At 48.4% G+C, this 23,862-nt stretch overlaps 1 protein-coding gene across 1 annotated transcript in view; it reads left to right on the forward strand.

The window, feature by feature from the left end:
* The first annotated feature begins 2,747 nt into the window (after positions 1–2,747).
* The window catches only part of LOC144948039 (glutamate--cysteine ligase catalytic subunit-like), a 35,600-nt gene continuing 14,485 nt past the window's right edge, over positions 2,748–23,862 (forward strand). Inside the window, exons 1-9 of the mRNA XM_078877466.1 lie at positions 2,748–2,886; positions 2,921–2,928; positions 11,686–11,798; positions 18,273–18,455; positions 20,196–20,306; positions 20,970–21,028; positions 21,160–21,296; positions 21,904–21,978; positions 22,100–22,216. Coding sequence (XP_078733592.1) covers positions 2,748–2,886; positions 2,921–2,928; positions 11,686–11,798; positions 18,273–18,455; positions 20,196–20,306; positions 20,970–21,028; positions 21,160–21,296; positions 21,904–21,978; positions 22,100–22,216 — 942 coding nt within the window. The remainder of the gene's footprint in view (positions 2,887–2,920; positions 2,929–11,685; positions 11,799–18,272; positions 18,456–20,195; positions 20,307–20,969; positions 21,029–21,159; positions 21,297–21,903; positions 21,979–22,099; positions 22,217–23,862) is intronic.

Raw genomic sequence — 23,862 nt, forward strand, 5'->3', positions numbered from 1 at the left:
GTCCTTAGAGGGAAAGTCCCACGGTTTCCTGATGCCAGGAGATTTGCCGACCCTCACAGGTCACATTGCGGTGCCCCTGAATTGGCTTAAAATAGTTTGGCGCACAAAGGTACACCGGGCCAGCAGCAATGAGTCATACACGACATCGGTGAGGGGGCTGGGGTGTAATATTAATACTCTTAGTTCATTATTTCGGTAAAGTCACGTAGGTAAAAAAAATGAAATTAAAATTAATAAAAATAAAATAAAAATCACGACGTTTCGGAAGCAACACAAGTCTCCGTCATCAGGTGGGACCGTCACAGCCAGATTTGCTGCATCAAGTGAATCTGGCTGTGTTGCCTCCGAAACGTCGTGATTTTTATTTTTTATTTTATTTTATTAATTTCAATTTCATTTTTTTTACCTACGTGACTTTACCGAAAGAACTAAGAGTATGAATCCTTGCAGTCACGAAAGCTTCAAATCTAGAAGTGTAATATTAAGTTAACAGAGCAGACAAAGAGGTCAGGGGATCCCAGCGACACAGACCGAATGTACACTGGCAGGGTGTTTATTCACCAGCTGGACGTGCTTCCAGATTAAACAGGTGAGCCATGTGGCTCTTAAGTCGCGTGCAACCGCAACAAACAAAATATGAACACAGAACATCCCAAAGCGACGACGCACCACAGGAACATCCTGGAATGAACCAGCAAATATACCCAAAAAACGTATTCAAACGCTGTGTGCAAAAATCACAATGTGGTGCAAGCCAACAAGAACAACCATAAGACAATTTAGATTAACCATATGTTTTCGAATCATCAAAATAAAGCTATAAAAACAATGTAACAACAGTAATCATAGGAACTGTGATTTAAATTTAACAATAAACGATATACATAACACGTACGACCAAACCTGCAGCCATAGCTGGCAGCACGACACTCCCAGTGTATGATGTGTGAGTCAACGGCAGCGTGAGTGAGTTTATGATGTGCGAGTCCCGCGGTCCCAGCGGCCCCCTCACAAACGGCCCCACCAGCCGCTGCTGTGAGCGCAGCCCGGGAGCGCGCGCCTCAAGTGGCCATCTTGCTCCAATAGGTAGCAAAAGAAACTGTCGCAACGCTGCATGTAAGGGAAGGAAAATGAGCGAAAATCACGGGAGGCGCACGATTGGCTGTGCGGGATAACGTAACCCTGGATTTTTGAAGTCAAGGGGCATAAAAAGGGAGCCAAAAAAAGTTCAGGAGAGATCTCATCTCCAGCAGCTTGGTCGCTAAGACCCCCCTTGCCGTCCTGCCTCCTCGAGCCGCTCGAAGCATCCGTGTGATGCCAGCGAGTGCTGCTACGAGGCAGTTATAGGCAAGCTCTGTTTTTTCGTCTTCCTCCCTCCGACTCTCACAGCGTCTGTACGACGCCGTGAGTACAGCTGCGAGGTACGTGATATGGCGTGTGAGTGTTTGGGGACTTGGATAGCAGTAGGCTAGGTACTGGTCACAGAATAATCCCTCCATGCAGTGCAGGGTTTGCGCCGTGAATAAACGTTCGCACAGAGCATTTGTGCAGTGTCTGTGATTTGTTTGTGGTGCGGCTGCGTGTGCACACACGCGGCGAGAGTGAGGGCAGAGCCGCAGCACGAGCACTCGTTTATATAATCGCCTGCAGGTGCGCGCGCGCTTTCACGCCAACGCTCTAGATTTAGCTGTGTGGTGTACGCGTGTTAGGATATAATCGCCTGCAGGGTCGCGTGTGTTCGCGCCGCGGCTTTAGCATTAGTGGTGGTGTACGCGGGCGTGTGTGGAATAACCCCCTGCACTGGTGAGCCAGCAATTTAGCTAAGTCCTTCAGAGAGGGCGCTCGTGTGGGGAGGCGGGCCGGCGGGGGCCCGGCGGGAGCCGATCTACGCAGTGAAGGAGGTAGTGGAGGGGGCGGACGTCGCTCCCCACCTGCATGGCGAGGGTGGTGGAGTGGACGCCGGCCCCCACAGTAGCTTCTAATGTCGCTGTGATTAACCTCAGTTCCTCTTGTTCGAATGTGTTCACGTGTATGTTCTGATACTTGTTTTATATGTAACTCTCGCGTAGTTTATCCAAAATCACCTCGTTACCTCAAAACATTATCTGCTTTCACCTCGTCACCTATTCACACGTCCTTACCCTCACCTCATTACACTCCATTAACATCACCTCACCACACTCCCTTATCCTCACCTTGTCACACTCCCTCACGTCGTATCAATTCCGCAAGTCGTCTTAAACCTCATCAATGTCTCTCTGAACCTCATCGCCTCCCCTCACCTGCACTCTCACCTGCTCGTCACTCACCTCATCTCGCCATCGCCCCCCTCACTCTCTCCAACAAACCTCGTCGCTTACCTCATCGTCTCTATCTAGCTCCCGTCATCTCCCTCATTTCTTCACTCTCCTCATCCCCCCTCCACCTCATCAACTCATCGCTCACCTCTTCACCTCTCCCTAGCCCCCATCATCTCCCTCATCTCGTCTCCCACCCTCACCCCCCTCCCCTCATCGCCTCCTCCACCTCATAAACTCGTCACTCACCTCGTCATTCACCTCATCGTCTCTCTGTAGCCCCGTCATCTTTCTCATCTCGCCGCCTCGTCACTCCCCTCACTCCGTCCACCTCGTCTCTCCCTCGTCCCCGTCATCTCCCTCCTCTCCTCCCCTCGTCAGCCGCCACCCCCCCTCACTCCCTCAACCTCGTCCACACCCCAACCTCGTCGCTTCACCTCGTTACCGAGGATGGCGCCGCAACTGAGAGGAACGACGCTGCGCTGGAGCGACACGAAGCTGCGCGCGGGGTTCGTGCGCACATGCGGCCTCCAGCAGCTCGTGCGGGGCCTCACGCAGCGGGGCCACGGGGACCACCCGCTCCTCTGGGGTGATGAGATAAGATCGACGAGGTGATAAGTGAGGCGACGAAGTGATGAGTGAGGGGACGAGTGATGAGTGAGGCGACAAGGTGAGAGAGACAACGCGAGAACGACGAGGTGAAGAGTGAGGGAACGAGGTGATGAGTGAGGCGACGAGGTGATGAGTGAGTGGACGAGTTGAGAGACCAGGTGATGAGTGAGGCGACGAGGTGATGAGGCGACAAGGTGATGAGCGAGGGAACGAGGTGATGAGTGAGGCGACCAGGTGTTGTATATATTCGGTCTTGAAAAATTAATAAAAACAAAAAAATAAAATGAAAATAAAAAGGTGTAATTATCCAAAATTATGCTAATTTGTGTAATTTTGCAAATAAATGTATGCTAATGAGAATTGTGTAATTGTTTAAAGTTAAGCAAGTGTGATGTAAGTATGCTGATTAAGCTTGGCTTCGTTGTTTAGGGTTGCATTATCAATCGGGATAATACAGTGAAGAAGGTGTCATTGTATCAAGTTATGTAAGTGTGATGTAAGTATGCTGATTACGCTTGGCTTCGTTGTCTAGGGTTGTATTATGAATCGTGATAATACAATGAAGAAAGTGTCATTGTATGAAGTTATGCAAGTGTATGTTATTCTGCTCATTAGGCTCGGCTACGTTGACTAGGGTTGTCTTATCAATCAGGATAATACAATGATTCTCGCTTTAACTTTTACTGGTTATGTTTTAGTGTTTATGTCAAGTCTCATAATTCAGATCTCACTGCAGGATACAGGTATTATAATTAAGATTATTAATACGCATTCACTTAGGAAGGCACTACTCAGACTCTTCTGTGTTGAGCAACTTTAATCTCGAAACAAAAATATAACACTCTAATATGTGAACTCTTATACTGGTGTAATGCGGGCGTAAGCGACCTTCCGGATGTGACGTCACGGAGAGGTGGAGTTATGTGACGTGGGAGAAAGGTTCGGGTCCTTAAGGGGAGAAACCGGAAGGAGACGGGAGAGAGTGGGAGACTGAGCAAGGGTGAGGTCACGCAGGGCGAAACCAGGGAGGGGTGGCACCGTCGGCCAGCGGTGACCAACCCCGGGAGCAGCCAGCGGGGCTGCGGGAGGAGACAGCAGTGGGGCTGCTGGAGAGGGAGAGCGGTGGAGGAGCTGCAGCGAGTACAGGCAGGGAGGCTGTGTATGGGAGACAGCAGCGAGGCTGCTAGGAGCTACGGGAGCGACAGGGAAACAGCCGCGAGGCTGTCCGAGGCTACGAGAGCGACACGAGGAGGAGCTGCAGCGAGTACAGCCAGGGAGGCTGTGTGAGAGTAACAGCAGCGAGGCTGCTAAGAGGCTACGGGAGCGACAGAGACCAACAGCGGGGCTGTTAGTGGTGACGGGTGTAACAACAGCGTCGGCACCGTGTGGAAGGTCTCAAAGGAGGACAGCCGTGTGGGAGACAGCAAACGAACCGAATAAAGGACACCAAGCCAGATATCGTGGTCGAGTCTTTTATTACATTGGTGTCAGAAATGCAACGGCATGTCGAAGCAAGTAAGAAAGAAAATTATTCCGGCGCCAGCATCGGCTTCTTCGTCCGACGACGACGACCTCCCTCCAACCATGGATTCTGCTGGGGTGGTGGAGGAGAGCCCTGCTGAAGCGAGCACGGGGACTGGAGTTGAAGATGTCGCCGCGGTGGCGGGCCCGCCAACATCATCGGACGCTGATCCACGATGGCAGCAGATGGCGGAGCAACTGGAGACTCTCAAGGACGTCCTGGCGCAGTTGAGTCATCTCGTCACGCCAAGGACGGCGACGGAGAGAGCAGAGAGTGCTCCACAGGCCGCCACATTGTCTTCGCTTCCGACGCCATCAGCCACGCGGCACGAAGCCGCCATCTTGCGCGCTCCGCGGCGGGAAACCGCCATCTTGACCACGCCGCGGTTCGACGCCATTTTGAACTTACCACCGGAGGAACCATCAAAGGAGGACGGAGTAAAGAGAAGTCGGAGTCGCCATCTTACCACAGTCAAGGAATTCGCCATCGGGGGCGATTGGAGCGCTTTCGCCTGCAGATTCTTGGCGGCGGTCCGTTCTGCGAGGTGGACCGATGCTGAGGCCTTAGAAGTGTTGCCGACTCTTCTGGACGACGAATCAGTTAGATTTTTTCGTTCCATAACGGCCGAAAAGAAGAAGACATTACGTGGAGTTTTTGAAGAAATGGCCGACGCCTAAGAGCCACCTGACGATGCGCATCGGCGATTTGCTCAACGACAACGAGCGCCCGAGGAATCGCCCGTTGCATATAGGGGTGCGGTGCTGGAGTTGGCTATGGCCGCATATCCAGAGACGACACCTGACCTGCTCGAGCCTCTCATCTTGGGTAAGATGCTCGAGCTGTCTCGGGATCTTGGGATTCCCATGCCTGTGTGTGGGCATGAGAAGCTCACTTCCCGGGCGGGAGCAAAATGTCTGGATGCACAATTCAACCTCCGACGGTGGAAACAAGTCGCGGCGTGGACGGGGGGGCCCGTCGCAGAGGGTGGTGCTCTGGGTTGGGACCCTACGAAGGCGGTCTACGTGCCGGATGGGGGGGGCCCTCAGGAGCTGACGGCCGCCTCCGGTCCATGGTCGGGACGTGGTGGGCCGGGCCCGCGCGCTGCACCACCGGTACGGGGCCGGCGGGATGCAAGGCCTGCACTTCGGCGCAACGACGTCGACTGCTTCCGCTGTGGGCGGAGGGGCCACTACGCAAAGGACTGCTGGGCCCGCATCCCGGGTCCGCCGCAGCAGGAGGCCTCATCAACGGACAAGCCGACCAAGGAACCTCCGAAACAGACAGACTGGCCGTGACGCCGCAGGTGATGAAGGGCCCTGCTCGGAAGGTGCCTGCCAGGACTGCGGGAACTCCGGGCCCTGCGGCCCTTCCGACCCCGCTGCAGGCACATTCGCGGGACACGTCCAGGGCTAATTCTTCAGGGACACGGGACGTTGGTGGACCTCCAACATCGACAGGAGGATTACGCCCTGTCACTCCTCAAACTCCATCACGTTCCCGCTCTGCGGGTGGGCCGCCGACCGTCCGGGACGGGCCGGCGACCCGCACACGTTCTAAATCCCTTACGTTTCGTTGATTGTTATATGTTGCATTGTTGTTCTTACTGTTATATTTATTGCCTGCTTCTCGTACGTTCGTTGATTGTTATGTTGTGTTGATTGTTCTTACTGTTATATTGCATGCTTGGTGTCCTTTGGTGTGTCAAGGTCGGTTTCGCCCGCATTACTGTTTGGTATTGTTCAGCCGAGGTCGGCTGGGTTTTTCTCTACGGGGGAGGGTGGTGTAATGCGGGCGTAAGCGACCTTCCGGATGTGACGTCACGGAGAGGTGGAGTTATGTGACGTGGGAGAAAGGTTCGGGTCCTTAAGGGGAGAAACCGGAAGGAGACGGGAGAGAGTGGGAGACTGAGCAAGGGTGAGGCCACGCAGGGCGAAACCAGGGAGGGGTGGCACCGTCGGCCAGCGGTGACCAACCCCGGGAGCAGCCAGCGGGGCTGCGGGAGGAGACAGCAGTGGGGCTGCTGGAGAGGGAGAGCGGTGGAGGAGCTGCAGCGAGTACAGGCAGGGAGGCTGTGTATGGGAGACAGCAGCGAGGCTGCTAGGAGCTACGGGAGCGACAGGGAAACAGCCGCGAGGCTGTCCGAGGCTACGGGAGCGACACGAGGAGGAGCTGCAGCGAGTACAGCCAGGGAGGCTGTGTGAGAGTAACAGCAGCGAGGCTGCTAAGAGGCTACGGGAGCGACAGAGACCAACAGCGGGGCTGTTAGTGGTGACGGGTGTAACAACAGCGTCGGCACCGTGTGGAAGGTCTCAAAGGAGGACAGCCGTGTGGGAGACAGCAAACGAACCAAATAAAGGACACCAAGCCAGATATCGTGGTCGAGTCTTTTATTACAATAGGAATGTCAACACAGTACTCCTGGAGATGTCCTCCTCATTGATACGTACATTTAACCCTCAATTATTACGTTTGTTAAACTGGGTAACAGAACAATCGGTTAATTCCTCAGAGTAAAGCGATCATTCACGGCGATGAGAAAAAGTCCTTTAAAATTAATGTGACAATATTCATACAAACAGCAATAAAGAAACATGTCTCGAAAGCAAAGGTAGACCACGATGAATTTATTGGTAAGATTATGCAATTAACGAAATGTCTTGGAACCATGGTGTACGGCAGTGTGCCTGCTTGTCTAGTAAATGCTTATCAATTGACTAAGGCTTCAATAAATTCGTGGGAAAGATTCCTGTGATCAAAAGAAATTTTTTTAACACAATAGACTCCCTGCGAGTGTGTAGATTCGTAACATAGATGTTTCTAAATGGTTAGTTTCGTCAATGAATTCATTGGTACAGTTAGGCTATTAACAACAAGAATGACTAAAATACTTCTAAACGACCGTAGCTACGTAACTCGATGGGCAGCAATGCTTTTCATGATCAGTTAACGCACCACCTTAGGATGGCCACGCTTTTTCAAACACAAAGATAACTTTGGAGTAATCTTATTAGTCCTGTTATGTGCGTGTGTGTGTGGGCATGTTATACACATGGCGATCTCGCTCTCCTGGCAGCAGCTACAGGCCTGTCTGCTGCTGGATGAGTCAGCACGACGCTTGTCTTTGAAGGTGCCCGATTGCGCTCGCAGCTCGTCCTCAGGTCGCCGGGGCCTGCACTCTTGCTCGGCTGTGCTGGTTGCGTGCTCTCTCTCCTGCTCCGTGCACGGTTGGTCCTTGTAGACTTGACCTTTGCAGGAGTATGCTCGGCTTCTGAGTCCACACGCTCGTGAGTAGTCGTTAGCCGCTGCTGCTGGTCCTGTGCGATGCTCGCTTGGTTGATGCTTGGCGCTTTTCCACCCTTTCTCCAGGTTGATTGCTTGTCGTTGCTCATCACTCTCTCTTTCTCTCTTGCTGCAGCTGCTAGTGGCAGCTGGCACTCAATGTAGAATAAAACTTTTAGCGATACTTCGTCTGTCAGCGCCGAACTCGTACTCGGTGACACATCGCTACTCTTCAAGCCTTGCCATCCTTGGTCGATTACAGGGCCCACCCCCGGAGTTTGCCGCAGAAAGACTCAATTTCTGTTTCTCTTGTATAGCTATACAGTGAGGGGAAAAACGTATTTGATCCCCTGCTGATTGAGTACGTTTGCCCACTGATAAAGAAATTATCAGTCTATAATTTTAATGGTAGGTTTATTTGAACAGTGAGAGACAGAATAACAACAAAAAAATCCAGAAAAACGCATGTCAAAAATGTTATGAATTGATTTGCATTTTTACGAGGGAAATAAGTATTTGTCCCCTCTGCAAAACATGAGTTAGTACTTCGTGGCAAAACCCTTGTTGGCAATCACAGAGGTCAGACGTTTCTTGTAGTTGGCCACCAGGTTTACACACATCTCAGGAGGGATTTTGTCCCACTCCTCTTTGCAGATCTTCTCCAAGTCATTAAGGTTTCGAGGCTGACGTTTGGCAACTCGAACCTTCAGCTCCCTCCACAGATTTCCTATGGGATTAAGGTCTGTCGACTGGCTAGGCCACTCCAGGATCTTAATGTGCTTCTTCTTAAGCCAGTCCTTTGTTGCCTTGGCCGTGTGTTTTTGGTCATTGTCATGCTGGAATACCCACCCACGACCCATTTTCAATGCCCTGGCTGAGGGAAGGAGGTTCTCACCCAAGATTTGACGGTACATGGCCCCGTCCATCGTCCCTTTGATGCGGTGAAGTTGTCCTGTCCCCTTAGCAGAAACATAATGTTTTCACCCCCATGTTTGACGGTGGGGATGGTGTTCTTGGGGTCATAGGCAGCATTCCTCCTCCTCCAAACACGGCGAGTTGAGTTGATGCCAAAGAGCTCCATTTTGGTCTCATCTGACTACAATACTTTCACCCAGTTGTCCTCTGAATCATTCAGATGTTCATTGGCAAACTTCAGACGGGCATGTATATGTGCTTTGTTGAGCAGGTGGACCTTGCGGGTGCTGCAGGATTTTAGTCCTTCACGGCGTAGTGTGTTACCAACTGTTTTCTTGGTGACTATGGTCCCAGCTGCCTTGAGATCATTGACAGGATCCTCCCGTGTAGTTCTGGCCTTATTCCTCACCGTTCTCATGTTCATTGCAACTCCACGAGGTGAGATCCTGCATAGAGCCCCAGGCCGAGGGAGATTGACAGTTCTTTTGTGTTTCTTCCATTTGCGAATAATCGCACCAACTGTTGTCACCTTCTCACCAAGCTGCTTGGCGATGGTCTTGTAGCCCATTCCAGCCTTGTGTAGGTCTACAATCTTGTCCCTGACATCCTTGGAGAGCTCTTTGGTCTTGGCCATGGCGGAGAGTTTGGAATCTGATTGATTGATTCCTTCTGTGAACAGGTGTCTTTTATACAGGTAACAAGCTGAGATTAGGAGCACTCTCTTTAAGAGTGTGCTCCTAATCTCAGCTCGTTACCTGTATAAAGAACACCTGGGAGCCAGAAATCTTTCTGATTGAGAGGGGGTCAAATACTTATTTTCCTCATTAAAATGCAAATCAATTTATAACATTTTTGACATGCGTTTTTCTGAATTTTTGTTGTTGTTATTCTGTCTCTCATTGTTCAAATACACCTACCATTAAAATTATAGACTGATCATTTCTTTGTCAGTGGGCAAACGTACAAAATCAGCAGGGGATCAAATACTTTTTTCTCTCACTATATGTATCCCTTTTTGCGGTTTTGACTCTTTAAGTGACTCAAGGGCATGTTTTGAGCAGTGTTTATAGTAGGCGTGGTTTGGAATTTCTTCATGGTGTTTGACATCTTAAGGGGAGGCGCCCTCCCTGCATGTGTGATGTATTGCTACCACGTGCTTCTGGAAGACAAATGCGGTTTGGAAGTTCTGATTCTATGGAATACATATATATCTTGGTCGTGTGTGATTTACATGTTTCGCATTTTATTTCTTCTGGATGACCCTCGGTATAGTATTTAATAATTATTATTTGGTTTATGTTTAACCAAGATTTTTGATCTACCATAGTTGTTACCACAGATATTCCTAGGGTTTTATTAACTTTGTTCCCCGTCTGTATCCAGGGATCCGTGCTTTTTATTCTCGAGTTGTATTTTGATATCCTGAGGTTTGGAGATCTGGCTAAGTAAATTCACGTAGATAGAAATATACAATAACAAACAATATTTCTGGTGAATAAGAGTAAAATAAGGTAAGTAATAATAAAAGTCACTAATGTAGACTGCAGTCTGGTACTTAATCTGAGTGAGTGTGTTGGCAGTCTTTGATGTCGACTTATTCTTGTCGCTAAGTTTCGAACTTTACCGTTAACTAAAAACAACTTTAAAAAAAACGTGTCTGTTCGGTTCTTGCCGCCCAGGAAGAATTGTGGCGCATGTTGCTTGTACGTGCTATGTGGCAGCCTTTTAAGCCGTGTAGAGATTTCCCCAGAATCTCATTAGCAACCCCCCCACCTCTCCCCTTTTTGCACCAGGTTTTTTTTAATACCTGTTGTCTACTTCCTAGCCTGGTGTGGCTTGTGGGAGGCAGCTGCTGTTTTAGGGGAGGGTGTTTGTGTCGCCCCCTTTTTGCCCAAAGCGACACCCCGATCGATTATTATAAATATATATATATATATTGTCAGACTTATTCTTAATATCAATTTTGGAAAAGGACCTATATATGCAATAGAGGTCATGAGTGATGGAACGAGGTGAGAGAGACAAGGCGAGAACGACGAGGTGAAAAGTGAGGGAACGAGGTGAGAGAGACGAGGTGATAAGTGAGAGGACGAGGTGAGAGAGACCAGGTGATGAGTGAGTGGACGAGGTAAGAGAGACAAGGTGACGACAAAGCGAGTGAGCGCGGTGATGATGTGACTAAGAAAAAAAGTGAGAGGACGCGGTCATGATATTATTTAGGGGATGAGGTAAATGAGACGAGGTGATAAGACAAGGTGAGAGGATGAGGTCAGTGTGAAGTGACGATGTGTGTATCTAACGTGATGAGGTGCGTTCCCTTTTGCCTCTATGCCCAGTCAGAAGCAGCAATTACAATTACACACCTGTGCCTCGAGCCCATTGCAGTGTGACTGTGTGAGTGACAGTCGGTCGATGGTGGTTGCTCACTCACAACTTGCTCCTGCACTCGGTGGAGCCTGTACGGGGCATCTTTGGCGGTAATTAGATGCCCGCTCACAGACACCAGTGACGATTGTCTGAACCGGTACCTGGGATTCCACTAGGTCGACTCGGTCTCAAATGAGTACCTAGTGCGATGTGTAAACATTGGCACGGGGGAGACAAAGGCGGCCGGCGTGATGCTGGCCAACCACCCCCTCATGTGCCGTGCCGGCCTTCGTAGGTGCTCGCTAACAGCAATTGCCCCTACAGACTGTTAAGACTTTTCGGGGGGATTTGCCTTTGGTGAAGGTGATGATGATGTTGCTGGTCGTCTGAATGTTGAACTTCCGTCACACCGGAGGGAAGGTGCGGGGGGGAAGGGCAATTCAACATGAAATAATAATCAACAAAACACAATCACGCAACAAAAAACTTGTCGTTTAACTTCTAGCGCCATAGTGTTACTGACGAATGCGTTTGTTGATATTTTCACTCTGAAAGGGGCATCGGCTTGGCCGTGATGATATGGCATTGCCGCTATTACATACTTCCACTTCTCCGTGTCCCTTTCTTCTCTCCGTCTCCCCCTCATCTCTCCATCTCCCCCTCCTCTGCGTCTGCCCCCGTGTGAGCACGCAGGTCGAGTATATGCTCGTCTCCTTCGATCACACGGCGCGCAGGGCCCGTGTCTTGTTCAACGCAGAGGAGCTGATCAACGACTTGAGAGCCATGGACGAGGAGGCCAACCCGGGGTGAGACCTCCTCACCCTCCCCTTCCTCCTGCCACATGCTCACAGGAGAGCGGCCGTGCCCCAACGGCCCAGAACCGTTTTCAAACCCAACACTTTGCGTAAATTGTGAGAATTCCCACTAACCCCCCACCTTGCTCCCCCCATCGGGGAGGAGCAGGAGGAATGCACGCAGGCTGTAGACAAGCAGGGATAATGACACGCAGAGGTGGTGAGGGCGATTGGGGATGGCGAGCCGATCCCAGAGGAATAGATTTTCCGATTCTATTTTCGTAAAGTTTCGGAATCGATTACATTTTTGGTACAAAATATCCAGCCCCAGCCGTGCATAATGAGCCAATAATGTCTGTGTGTAACGCGCGTGACGTCACATAATCATAAACAGGTGGTGTCCTCCACATGGACCCCCCCCCTCATTAATAATCATGAACGGGTAACTTCACTCCGCATTAATAAGGTGCAGCGGAAAAGAACATTTGTTTACGCAAATTGGCTTAAATTTTAACCTTTCTTCATGGTAAATAAACCTAATAAATAAATCAACGCATCAACTAATATAACGAACCAAAAAAGTTTGTGTCTGTGTCCCGCGCGTGACATTACTCCACATGCGCCCCTCCCCTCATTATTATTCACGTGTGCCTGGATTTTCAGACGACCGCAGAAGAAGGTCGAGCGGCTATGACATTTTTTAAATGCAAATTCGCTTTCGATTTTACGTATCTTCATACAAAGTGAAGGAAATAAATCATTATACGCCGCATCACTGTGCATTTGGTGTCTTTAGCTTCCTAATTATGCTATCATGAACATTTCTCTGCTACTTTGCAGACATTATATTGAATTCGAATGTTTTCAACCCAGCGAGCGAAAGCGGAAGGTAAGTGTCAGAGCAGTAAATATCAAATAATTGATAAGTCCGTTAATTACAGTGCTACTATGATGTTACGTCAGGTGTTTTATGAAATAGTTGTGTGCAAGAAAAACAGCTATGAATGCAGTGCTGCTGTCAAATGCTGTCAGGTGTTTTATGACTTCGTTTTGTGCAACATTCACTGCCATTATTACAGTGCTACAGTGAAATGCAGTGAAGTGTTTAATGACATTCTTTTTAAAATATCATATTTTTTGTGTCCCATAGATAGGTTCAAAGAAACGTAGTTTTTGTTATTGTTTGTGATTTTCTTTGAACCTATCTACGTGACTCTACCGAAAGACCCAAATAATATGAATTACTGCAGTCATGAATGCTTTAAGTCAAGATTTTTCAATATTCTTTGCCATTACATTTAGAAAAGATACAATTATACTCTGATCAATTTATTCATAACTCTAATGCTTCTCTTTGGTCTTCGTTATTTGCTAAGTTACTTCAGACAGTATCACCACTCTACTTTCTTCACTCTTCCCTATTAAGCGCCCTTTGGAGAAGATTCATTTGTTAGTTAACAGCTTCAGGTGATTTTAAAACAGTGCTAAAGTGAAGTTACAGTTTTTTTTCAAATTAGACAGCCACATAGATTGCTCACCTTTGACTATTGTGTAAGATACCGAAGAGTTCCTGGTAAAAAAATTACCAATTTTAATGCTTCTTTTGACTCTGCCAGCTAAATGTGGCCCCTCTGTAGATCACACTGCCCCTCTACAGTGTCTAAAAAGCGCGAGGCAACCTTATTCGCAGTTTTACAGCTGCTGGAGCACGTTAAGTGTCATAAGATCTAAATACGTGAGCCCAGGATTGCCAAACATCATGGAGGACGAAGATACTGCAGCTAAGAAACGCCGTTTGCAAAGAGAAAGACAGCAGAGATGGAGAGCTCGCCAGAGCCAAGACACTTTGATGCTGGAGCTCAAGTCAACGCAACAGTATGTTGGAGCGCAAACGGTGATCAGAGGCACATTCAACCCACAAATCAGTGCTGGAAAGCTTACAAAACCGTGTATTGTCGATTCGTACCTGCAGGTTGAACCTAATAATTTGAATTACATACGTCAACATCAGCCGAAATTACGAGTTGAGCTTTATCAAAAACTTGCCGATCACATAGAGAATGCCTATCAAATGGCTGCAGGACGAGCCGGAATTCCTGTTATTCTGCCATCGCCTTTCGAAGGTTCACCCCGGAACATGAAAGAGCAAAGCACGGACTCCATTACAATTTTCACAAAGCAATAGCTCCCGATCTCTTCATAACATTCACTGGAAATCCAAGGTGGCGAGAAATCACCAACAATTTGCAGCAAGGTGAACAAGCATCTGATCGACTTGACTTAGTGGCACGTGTTTTCAAGTTGAAACTGAAATCGTTGATGCAGGATCTCACTGTCCATGGCGTTCTGGGAATCTCAACGGCTTTCGTCTACACCATCGAGTTCCAGAATCGTGGTCTGCCTCACGCACACATCCTGGGAACATTGCAAGTTGATGATAGATTCACAAGCTCTGAGCACATTCATCAGGTTGTGCCTGCTGAAATTCCCGTTGTGGCTAAAAATCCGCGGTTACACGAAATTGTCACAAGATGCATGATGCATGGCCCATGCGCAGCTGCAAATTCTCGCGCAGCCTGCATGCAAAATGGAAGGTACTAAAAGGCGTTCCCGAAGGAATTTGCTACCATGACAGTGCACAATGTTAACGGATATCCTTTGTATCATCGGCGACAAGGAATTTCAGCTGAAGTTCGTGGATCGTCAATGGATAACAGATATGTGGTGCCGTACAATCCATATCTGTTGCTGATGTACAATGCTCACATCAATGTTGAGGTCTGCACGTCACTACGAGCTGTTAAATATATTTATAAATATATATATGTTTATATATTTATAAATATATTTACAAAAGATTATATTGCGCCAATATGACGATCACTACCAGCGAGATTTCTCTACTTACACACGACGAGCTGTGAAATTTCATCAACGCAAGATACGTCAGTGCACCAGAGCTATGTGGCGTTTGCTCGAGTCGCCAATGCATGATAACTCGCATGCCGTGATGAGATTGCCCATGCATTTGCCACCTCAGCAATGACTTATGTTCCAAGAGGGTTGAGAAGATGAGGCGTTGGAAGCCGCACGAACAGGTCGCAGGAAGATCGAAGCTAGGTTTCAGCTATGCTTCATAGATCCACACGCACAATAATTTATCTACAACGACATTCCCTACAATTGTGTATGTCAACAACAACTGGAAGCAGCGACAAAGAGGAGGCACTAAGATCGTTGCGAGATTATACAGTGTTCGAATAATTGATGAGGAGCGCTTCTATCTGAGGATGCTGTTGCATCACGTCAAAGGCGCTACCAGTTTTGAATTGCTCTGAACCGTCGATGGTGTCGTTTACAACGCATTCAAGGAAGCTGCCTTTCATCGGCATTTGCTGGATTCAGACGAAGAATGGGCTCGATGCATGCAGGAGTCCACGAAATGCCCAATCATATGCGACAGACGTTTGCTCACGAGTTGTGGAACAACCATTAACTTGACATGTTGCTGGATTATCTACGGTGTCATGATGAGAATGTTGCAACATGCCTCTGCACGACATCAACGCTATTCTCAAGCAACATAGATTGTCTTGTGCATCAATTGGTATTCCCGAACCGATAAGCCATCCAATCGAAGCTCAGCTATACGATGCAGTGCATGAAGAACGAGAAGTGGAAACGGGAATTTCCTCCCTTAATGGCCAACAGTTTGAAGCTTTAACAGCAATAATGAGAGCTGTCGATGATGAGCATGCTCAGAACAGACTTTCCTACTTAGATTATCCTGCCGGATCTGGTAAGACTTTCCTGTACTCCACGCTGCTCTCATTTGTTTGTGAAAAAGGTCACATCGCTCTTCCTTTTACCACCACTGGAATCGCAGCTACTTTACTGCAAGGCAGACGAACTGTGCACAGCGGATTCAAGCTTACAGTTCCCCTCCTTGACACCTCTTCTTTGTCGATGAGACTTAATTTGCCAAAAGGCGAAACGATGAGCTTCATTCATAATAATTGATGGAAATTACGATGCTGACAAAGCATGGCCTTCGATGCATCGATCAGCTGCTGCGTGACATCGCGCAGATTCAATGCCCATTTGGTGCAAAAGTCATCGTTATCGGTGGCGACTTCAGACATACTTTGCCGGTTGTACCAAAAGGCACACATGTTGATGCCGTCGAGTGCTGTATCAAATCCAGCGTATTATAGCAGCATTTTTGCAAGTTGACTTTCACGGCAAACCTTCGGAGTGATGGTCAAAATGAGCATAACAATTGGCTGCTGAAAGTTGCATTGGGAAGTTTGACGGAGTTATCTCGATTGCGGTTAGGTTCCATTGAAATTCCACCTCAAATGATCACGGTTGATGATCTGGTCACCGCAATGTACGGTCAAAGCTTGCAACACATGCCTGCCGAAGAACTTGTGAAAAAAGCGATTATGGCACCTACCAACAAGGATACTCTCGATATGAACAGAAACATCATCACACAGCTGTCCGGAGATATCCAAAATCATTACAGCTCTGACTTGATCGTGTCGGAAGATTCTGTGGACGCATTTATTTACCTTCCAGAATTTCTTCACGCTTAAACACCTTCAGGAATGTCTTCACACACATTTGCACTGAAGACAGGCGTTATCATCATGCTGCTGCGAAATCTTAACCCGAAGAATGGCCTTTGCAATGGAACGCGTTTGATGGTCAAATCATTACAAAATAACTTAATCACCGCAAATATTGTATTGGAATGCAACCGAGGCGAAATCGTCTTCATCCCGAGAATCGACCTAACTCAAAGTGATGTCACTTTTCCTTTCGTACTGAAACGACGACAAATTCCAATAATTCCTGCATATGCAATGACGATCATCAAGTTGCAGGATCAGACTTTTGAAAATGTGGGTATTTATCTCAATTAACACGTATTTTCCATGGCCAGCTGTACGTGGCTCTGTCTAGATCTACATATCCTCAGCGGATCAAAGTGTTCATCAAGGATAGCCAACTGAGCCAACTGCAAGGAAACCTTTTGAACAGTGATAAGAGATTCACACAAAATATTGTATACCGAGAAATCTTTAAAAGTCCTTAATTTAATTTAATAAGTTAAGAATGTTTTCTTTATGTGCTACATTTCCTAATAAAATTTACAATGACACATTAATTTACATTTTTTATATGACAGCTTCCATCCTATGACGGGCTAACAATTGAGTTCCATAAAATGGAATCGAAATTACACTGCTATATATATTTTTTCAAACTATGGATTCAAATACAATTACCCCCACCTCTAAGACAAATATGGCTCTCGCCTGATGATGCTGGGTGTAGTTACCTGCAAAACGTCGTACTCGAATTGTAAATGTTGTGGGTTTACTCTCCAACACACAATTGTGCTGAACTACTGAGTAATTGGCAAGTTTTGTTTACGTGACAACCCTTAATAGTTGGGTTTGTTGGGTGGTGGCAGGTTTTACGATGCATTTATATTAACGCGATCTAACCCAAAACACCTATGTTATGGATACTTTTCGTTTGTTGACGAAATGCATAAGAAGGTAAAATGTGGCATCGCAGGACATCTTTCAGAACGGTTATTTCTCACACGGAGTATGCTGTTTAGCCAGTTACCCAGCAGTTTTTCGACAAAGGTCCATGGTGCATCAGCAAGGAGCGAGCACAACAACGACAGAGTGATCCGTGGTACAGAGGAACGGACGACATCGGATCACTAAAACGTGAAAATATTAACCAAACGAAAAGGCACATTGCACCAAAAAGACGGATGAGAGGAGAAGTGCGCTATGGTGGAATCAAACGCGGTCGAACGAATGCAACTAACCATCACGGGAACGGCCAGTTCATGAGTGGGTCACATGGTTCGCGCCTGCCGTCTCCTTCAAAGTGGACGCTAAAAGTCTCGTGACGTCATTTGCCGGAGTAGGCCCGTTGTACACCAGCATCCAAGGGTACGCCATGGTGGCGAGATGTTAATTACCTCGTCTGGTGTGCAGGAGGTCATGGGTTAGATCCTGACCTTGACGCCCGTTGTATATTTTGAATTTGTGATGGTCTCCCTGTAGTGGCGTGAATATTTCTCCAGCTGCTCCGTTTTTTCCCTCCACATTTACCATCATGGTTATAGTGTATTTGGCTAGTATACATGTCCACACGAGAACCTATTTCGTTGAGCTATCATTTGTGGCCAGGTCGCTTCTGAAAAGAGCTACAAAGCTCAATGGGCTTTAACTGGTAAAATAAAAAATAGTTTGCCTATTTTGAAGAAAACAATACCCGCAAAATTGCCTGAATTAGAATATACATATCAATCATCTCCACGCTGCTATGAAAATATGGCAGGACTCCACTTAATGAGAGTGATTTTGGCTCAGTGAAACTTCCTTGCGTGCACAAACAAGCAGGATGAAGCAACGCGATAATAATAATAATGGTAATATCTCTCCCATGCGGCAGGTACCCATCGCGGTGGCACCTGGAGTATGGCAGCTACATGCTGGAGGGTATCCCAGTGCAGCCGTACGGAAGCTCCATGGCCGAGCTGGCCAGCGTGGAGCCGAGCATGAGGCTGCGGCGGAGAGACGTGCTGGCTCGGCTGCGCTCGAACGAGACAATATGCTCCCTCACCACCTTCCCCAGGTGAGAGGGAGTGTCGTCGGCGTCGCTCTCCTCTCAGGAGAAGAAGTAGGCACCTGCGTGCAAGCTGAGCCCCTTTGTATGTATGTGTAGTGTCGTAGATCTCTTCTCCCTTATTGAGGCTTGTGTGTGTGCGGGTGGCGTACGGTGTACACACTCAGCCGGAGACGAGGTAGTCGCAGAAGGCACCGTCCTTCTTTCATTACATTCACGCCCCCAACTCCGCCCCCTCTTTCTCTCACGACTACACTTCTGTATGACCCAGCCTAGACACGACCCTGTCCACGTTGCACCGACGGCGTCGACCGAGAAAGCAAACTACTGTCCGGCCTCGCAATGATCGGGCAAAGGCGGCAGCGACAACGGCGGTGATGACGACATCTACGATGAGACGAGTGCACTCCCAGAACCAGCAGCCCAGAGCTCTCGCTCTCCACTGCGAGCTCTACATGATGCTCTAATCAAAGTTTCAAACGTTTGTTTCTTCTGCGCATTCGTCCTCACTGTGCTTGTGTAGTGACTGTGATTGCCATTGTGGGGTGCCGGGCTTATGAAGCCACGGCGGATAATGTGTTGGCATTATGTGTAGCCCGCTTACTGGGTGTAGTAGCAGCCCTAGCGGGGCTTGGGTGAGCGCTGGTCAGCGCGGAGGCACCACGTACAGTGTGCGGTGTGGGCTCCCGGTGAGGGAGCGAGAGGGAGCGTCAGCCAGCCAGGGTTACGTTGGGGCATGATACGCTGGTTGACCTGCCGATACGTGACTAGATGATATTGGAGGGGGGCCACCGGTGGACGGGGGCCGCTGGGCGGGCACGTGGTCTAAAAGAGCTCTCGGGGAGCCTTCAGGAAAGCGCTCGAGAGATCTATAAGGTGGGCGGGGCGAGGGGTGGAGCTAGGCCCAGCCCAGGACAATATAACGGGGGCCCAGTGAGGGGCTCGGGGTTCTTTGTGTTGCTGGTGAAGAAGATCCACGGTCGGGTTAAAGAAGCCTCTAGCCACGCGGTCCGGGACCCAGCTTGTGGTCCGGGCCGGGATAGTGAATCGTGTCTAGTTCTGCCATAGCATGGCTTGATGAGCATTCAACACCCAAGTGTAGGTTGTGTCGCAGACGTTGTCCTGGGAGCAGGACAACGTCTGCGACTCAGTTGGACTCACTACACTTGGACGACATGACAACAGAGGTGGGTCGCGGTGTCTGTGCGCCATGGGACGGAGTCGCGAAAATCGTTTTTAATTTATTCCGATTTTGACTTCCGTTTATTATGGACCCCGGAGTCCTGCCATACGGTTCAGGTGCAGCTGCTGTGCAGCAGTCAGTGCTGTGTCGCTACATATGTATGTTGAACTTCTTTCGTACTGAACGTAGCCAACCGGGCTAATCGAAGTGTGCAGGGGGAGGGTGGGGGTGGGGAGGACACCAAACTAAACACAACAACAAGCAGTTTTAAAGTAATTACTTTTCTATCTGAATTAAAAAGCGCAAGGCCCGCCCAGATGTTCCCAGAAGCCCGGCACAGAATGCTACGTGTGGGGGGGGGAGTGGGGGGCCCGAATTCACCGCCTGGAATATTTGCCCTCATTTCTCTCACGACCACGCTGCTGTACGACCCGGTCGCTGTGAAGATTTCGGTTCAAGCAGGGAGTGCCAGCCTGCATGTCACGTATAGCTGGCTCGCCCGCATTGATGTATGGGCGCCCTCGCTCACCCGCTGACTCGCCTGTGCGTGGCTCCTGTTGATGCAGACTCGGCTGCCCAGGTTTCTCTCAGCCTGAGTGTGTGCCCCAACACCGAGATGGACTATCTGCGTCTGTGTTCTTGCCGGACGAGGCTATCACCTGCCACCCGCGCTTCAGGTGAGAGTGTGTAGCGAGTGTTTGAGTGTGTGGAGTGAGTACATGAGTGAGTGCGTGAGATCTGGACAGTGTGGGGAGGGATAGTGTAGTAGCGGTCAGTGCGCTGCCCTACTGAACCCGGTGGCCCGAGTTAGATTCCCACTCATAGTCAACACGAATAACGATGATCTGAACCAGTCCTCGGCCTCCCCTAGGTCGACTCAGCCTCAAACGAGTACTTTGGAGTAAACTAAAATAAACTAAACTATTTTTTTTTTCACCAGATAAGGCCCACAGAGCTATGCAGCTCTTTTCCAGAAGCGACCTGGCCAAAAATGATAGCTCAACAAAGTTTCTTATTGTGTGGAAATGTATAGCAGTCAAATACTCTAAACGCATGTTTCTAAATGTGGAGGGAAAAACCAGAGGACCCGGAAAAATTCCACGCAACCAAGGGGACAACATGCAATTCCAAATATACAGGTGGCAGCATAGGGATCGAACCCACGACCTCCTGTATACCAGGAAATGTAGTTAACATCTCGCCACCGTGGTGCCCCGGGATTGACGTCAGGGGGCAGATAATGTTGATGTTGCGGGGTACCATTACGGAGGGCCGTTGCATTCATTTGAAATTCACAGAAACGTCATCGGGTTTCGTTTTTTGTCGTCTCTCGCCCGCAGTACGATTACGAGGAACACCCGCGAGAGGCGAGGAGAGAAGGTCATGGTGAATGTACCAAGTGGGTATCATTAAAACCAGCCGACCCCCTCCCCCATTCTTTTCCCTTTCACCTGCAACGTACAACAACAGGAGTATGTGCTGCGCGTCAAACCTCGCTTTCCCCCTCGTCTACCTCCCCCACCCCCCTAGTCTTCAGGGACAGAAACACTCCATCCCCATTCATCGACCAAATCCCGCACGGTGACGAGGAGGCGGCCATCACGATGAAGGCTGACCACATTTACATGGACGCGACGGGATTCGGCACGGGAAACTGCTGCCTGCAGGTAGAGCTAAGAAAAAAAACTATTAAACTATTGTCAGGCATTTCACAACGGTGTAGCAAGTTGAAACTAGACTATTTTTTCTCATGAAAATTGTTTTCATGATAACAAGGCCCACTGAGCTACGTAGCTCTTTTTCAGAAGCGACCTGACTATCACAAATGATAGCTCGACGTGGGCTTATCATCATTATCGTGTGGCAATTTATAGCAGCAGCCAAATAATCTGTACGTGCGATGATGATTCTAAATGTGGAGGGGAAAAACCAGGGGACCCGGAGGAAAAACCATTGCCACCATGCGGAGAACATGCAAACTCCAAATATATAGGCGTCAGGGTCAGGATCGAACCCACGATCTCCTGTACACCAGGAAAAGTAGGTAACATCTCCTAGCCACTGTGGCACCCCAGTTAGATAAGCCTACCCTCTCGGGTCCCACTCATGTCCACAGCGGGTTTTGCAAAATCCCACAAACTGGCTTACGACACGAAAACGATTGAGAAATATATGTTCCGTGAACAGATTTCATTCACTCTCGCGCAAACGGAGACAGAGGCGAAAGAGAAAATGATCAATACGGCTTCGGAAGCTTTCTCTTTTGCATCACAGGTTACACTGCAGGCCAGAAACATAGAAGAAGCGCGACATATCTACGACCAGCTGGCTCCTCTAAGTCCCATCATGGTGAGTTGCAGTGAGTACAGCTGGCTGCTCTTTCCAATCGTTGTGAGTGTCAGTGAGTACTGCTGGCTCCCTACCTCATTGGCGAGTACCATCTGACTTTGTGCGCTCGCCCCTCCTGCAGATGGCCCTTGGCGCCGCCGCCCCCTTCTACCGGGGGCTCGTGTCGGACGTTGACTGCCGCTGGAGCATCGCCTCTGCTGCAAATGACGACCGAACGCGACAGGAGAGAGGGCTCGAGGTGACGATAATAATATTTTTTTTACCCCGCCAAATGCGATCGCCCCCCCTTCTGATCGCTCTATCTGCTTTCACGCTGGAGATTCCGACACCCTCCTCCCCCCCCCCGTTTAAGAGATTGGATACCACAAAAGCGAATATCAGAGAACTAACGCTGAGATCCCTTCTTCACAGTGCCATCAGATCCAGCGCTCTTTCACTTGTGCGTCGCACGGCAGTAACACCGATATTTTCATTTTATTTTCATGGCCAAATTAAGTGCAGAACAAATTTAACATTTTCTTTCTATTAATTTTTATTGAGGTCATGTACAGACCTGCCACATCACGTAACGCATGTGTACACACACCGTCAGCATAAGCCAAAGGTGACTTTTTTAATTAAGGGGAGAGAGGGATACAACCGAAACACAGCTGACCCTCCATCCTGTGAACTTCCAGGTGTTGTATGAGGGGGGACCATCTGGCTTCCAATTCCTGCAGAACCAAATGTAACGTGGGGTTTTTTTGTTCAAGACATTGGTGACTTGGCTAAAACCATTACCTCACTGTACTAGAGAACACAGATTTAATCACAGGCAGCTGAGACCTGGCTTCAAACCCAGAACCCCAGTGGCGCTGGCTCATTTCCAAGAATGTTTCTACTTAATTTTATAATCGCTCATTGACTGAGCAGACCTTGGGGATTGGCAGTCGACTATAAAACGATTGTAGGATCTGGCAGAGGGAAGGCAGCGATGGCGAGGTGTGGTCGCACCAACGGTGTTTGGCCATGGTGACCTCTTGACCTTTGCAACTATTTTTCAGGCTGCACGACATCTATGAAGCCGTGTATTGCAATCAGGGTTTAAGTTTTGTCACTGAATATCTTCCAGTTGCTGGCAGGTGACGAGTAGGTGGCACGTAATGAGTTGGATATTTTTGTTTTGGGTGCAATTGTGAACAATAGCCAAAGAAGACACTCGCGGTAAATACCCGGCATTGCCCAGGGGAAGAATACATATTACAAAACTTTTCTTAAAAACATAACATATATATACACAAATACAAAAAAGTTTTGTGTATGTAAAAAGTGTTTGCGCATTAGTTGTATGTGTTTTGGAGAATACAATATAAACTCTAATACTAAATAAGCAATGCAACTGTGAACCCAAATGATGGACCAAATAATAGACCAGTGTGGTCTCCGTCTCTTCATTGGAGGAATAACAGGACTGCATGAGCTCTCTCCTGAAGCCCTTTCGTTGCCAGCAGACCTCAACATTTATATCTAGCTCCCCAAAAGTGCCAGACACAAGACAAACATAATTTTTTAAAATTGTAGTTAGCAAGGCATGTCACAAAACACAGACGGTATATAATTGTGGATAGGAAAATGGGGGAAATGGGGAGGAAGGGCAGGTAATGGCCGAGGAGGTGCCGCAAACAACCGCTGGCAGCCAGATCGCCGACAGGACGCTTGGCAGGCACGGAAGCAGGCAGGAGACTTGTGGATGGTGTTGTATATGTCGGGTCTTGAAAAATTTATAAAATTTATTAGAATAATACAAATTACATTAAAATGGAAAATGCGTAATTATCAGAAACCATGCTGATGTATGTAAGTATGTGCATATATTATGCTAATTGTTAATGTTTAATTGTGATC

The sequence above is a fragment of the Lampetra fluviatilis genome, chromosome 48, assembly GCF_964198595.1.
Source record: "Lampetra fluviatilis chromosome 48, kcLamFluv1.1, whole genome shotgun sequence".
In the NCBI taxonomy this organism is placed as follows: Eukaryota; Metazoa; Chordata; class Hyperoartia; order Petromyzontiformes; family Petromyzontidae; genus Lampetra; species Lampetra fluviatilis.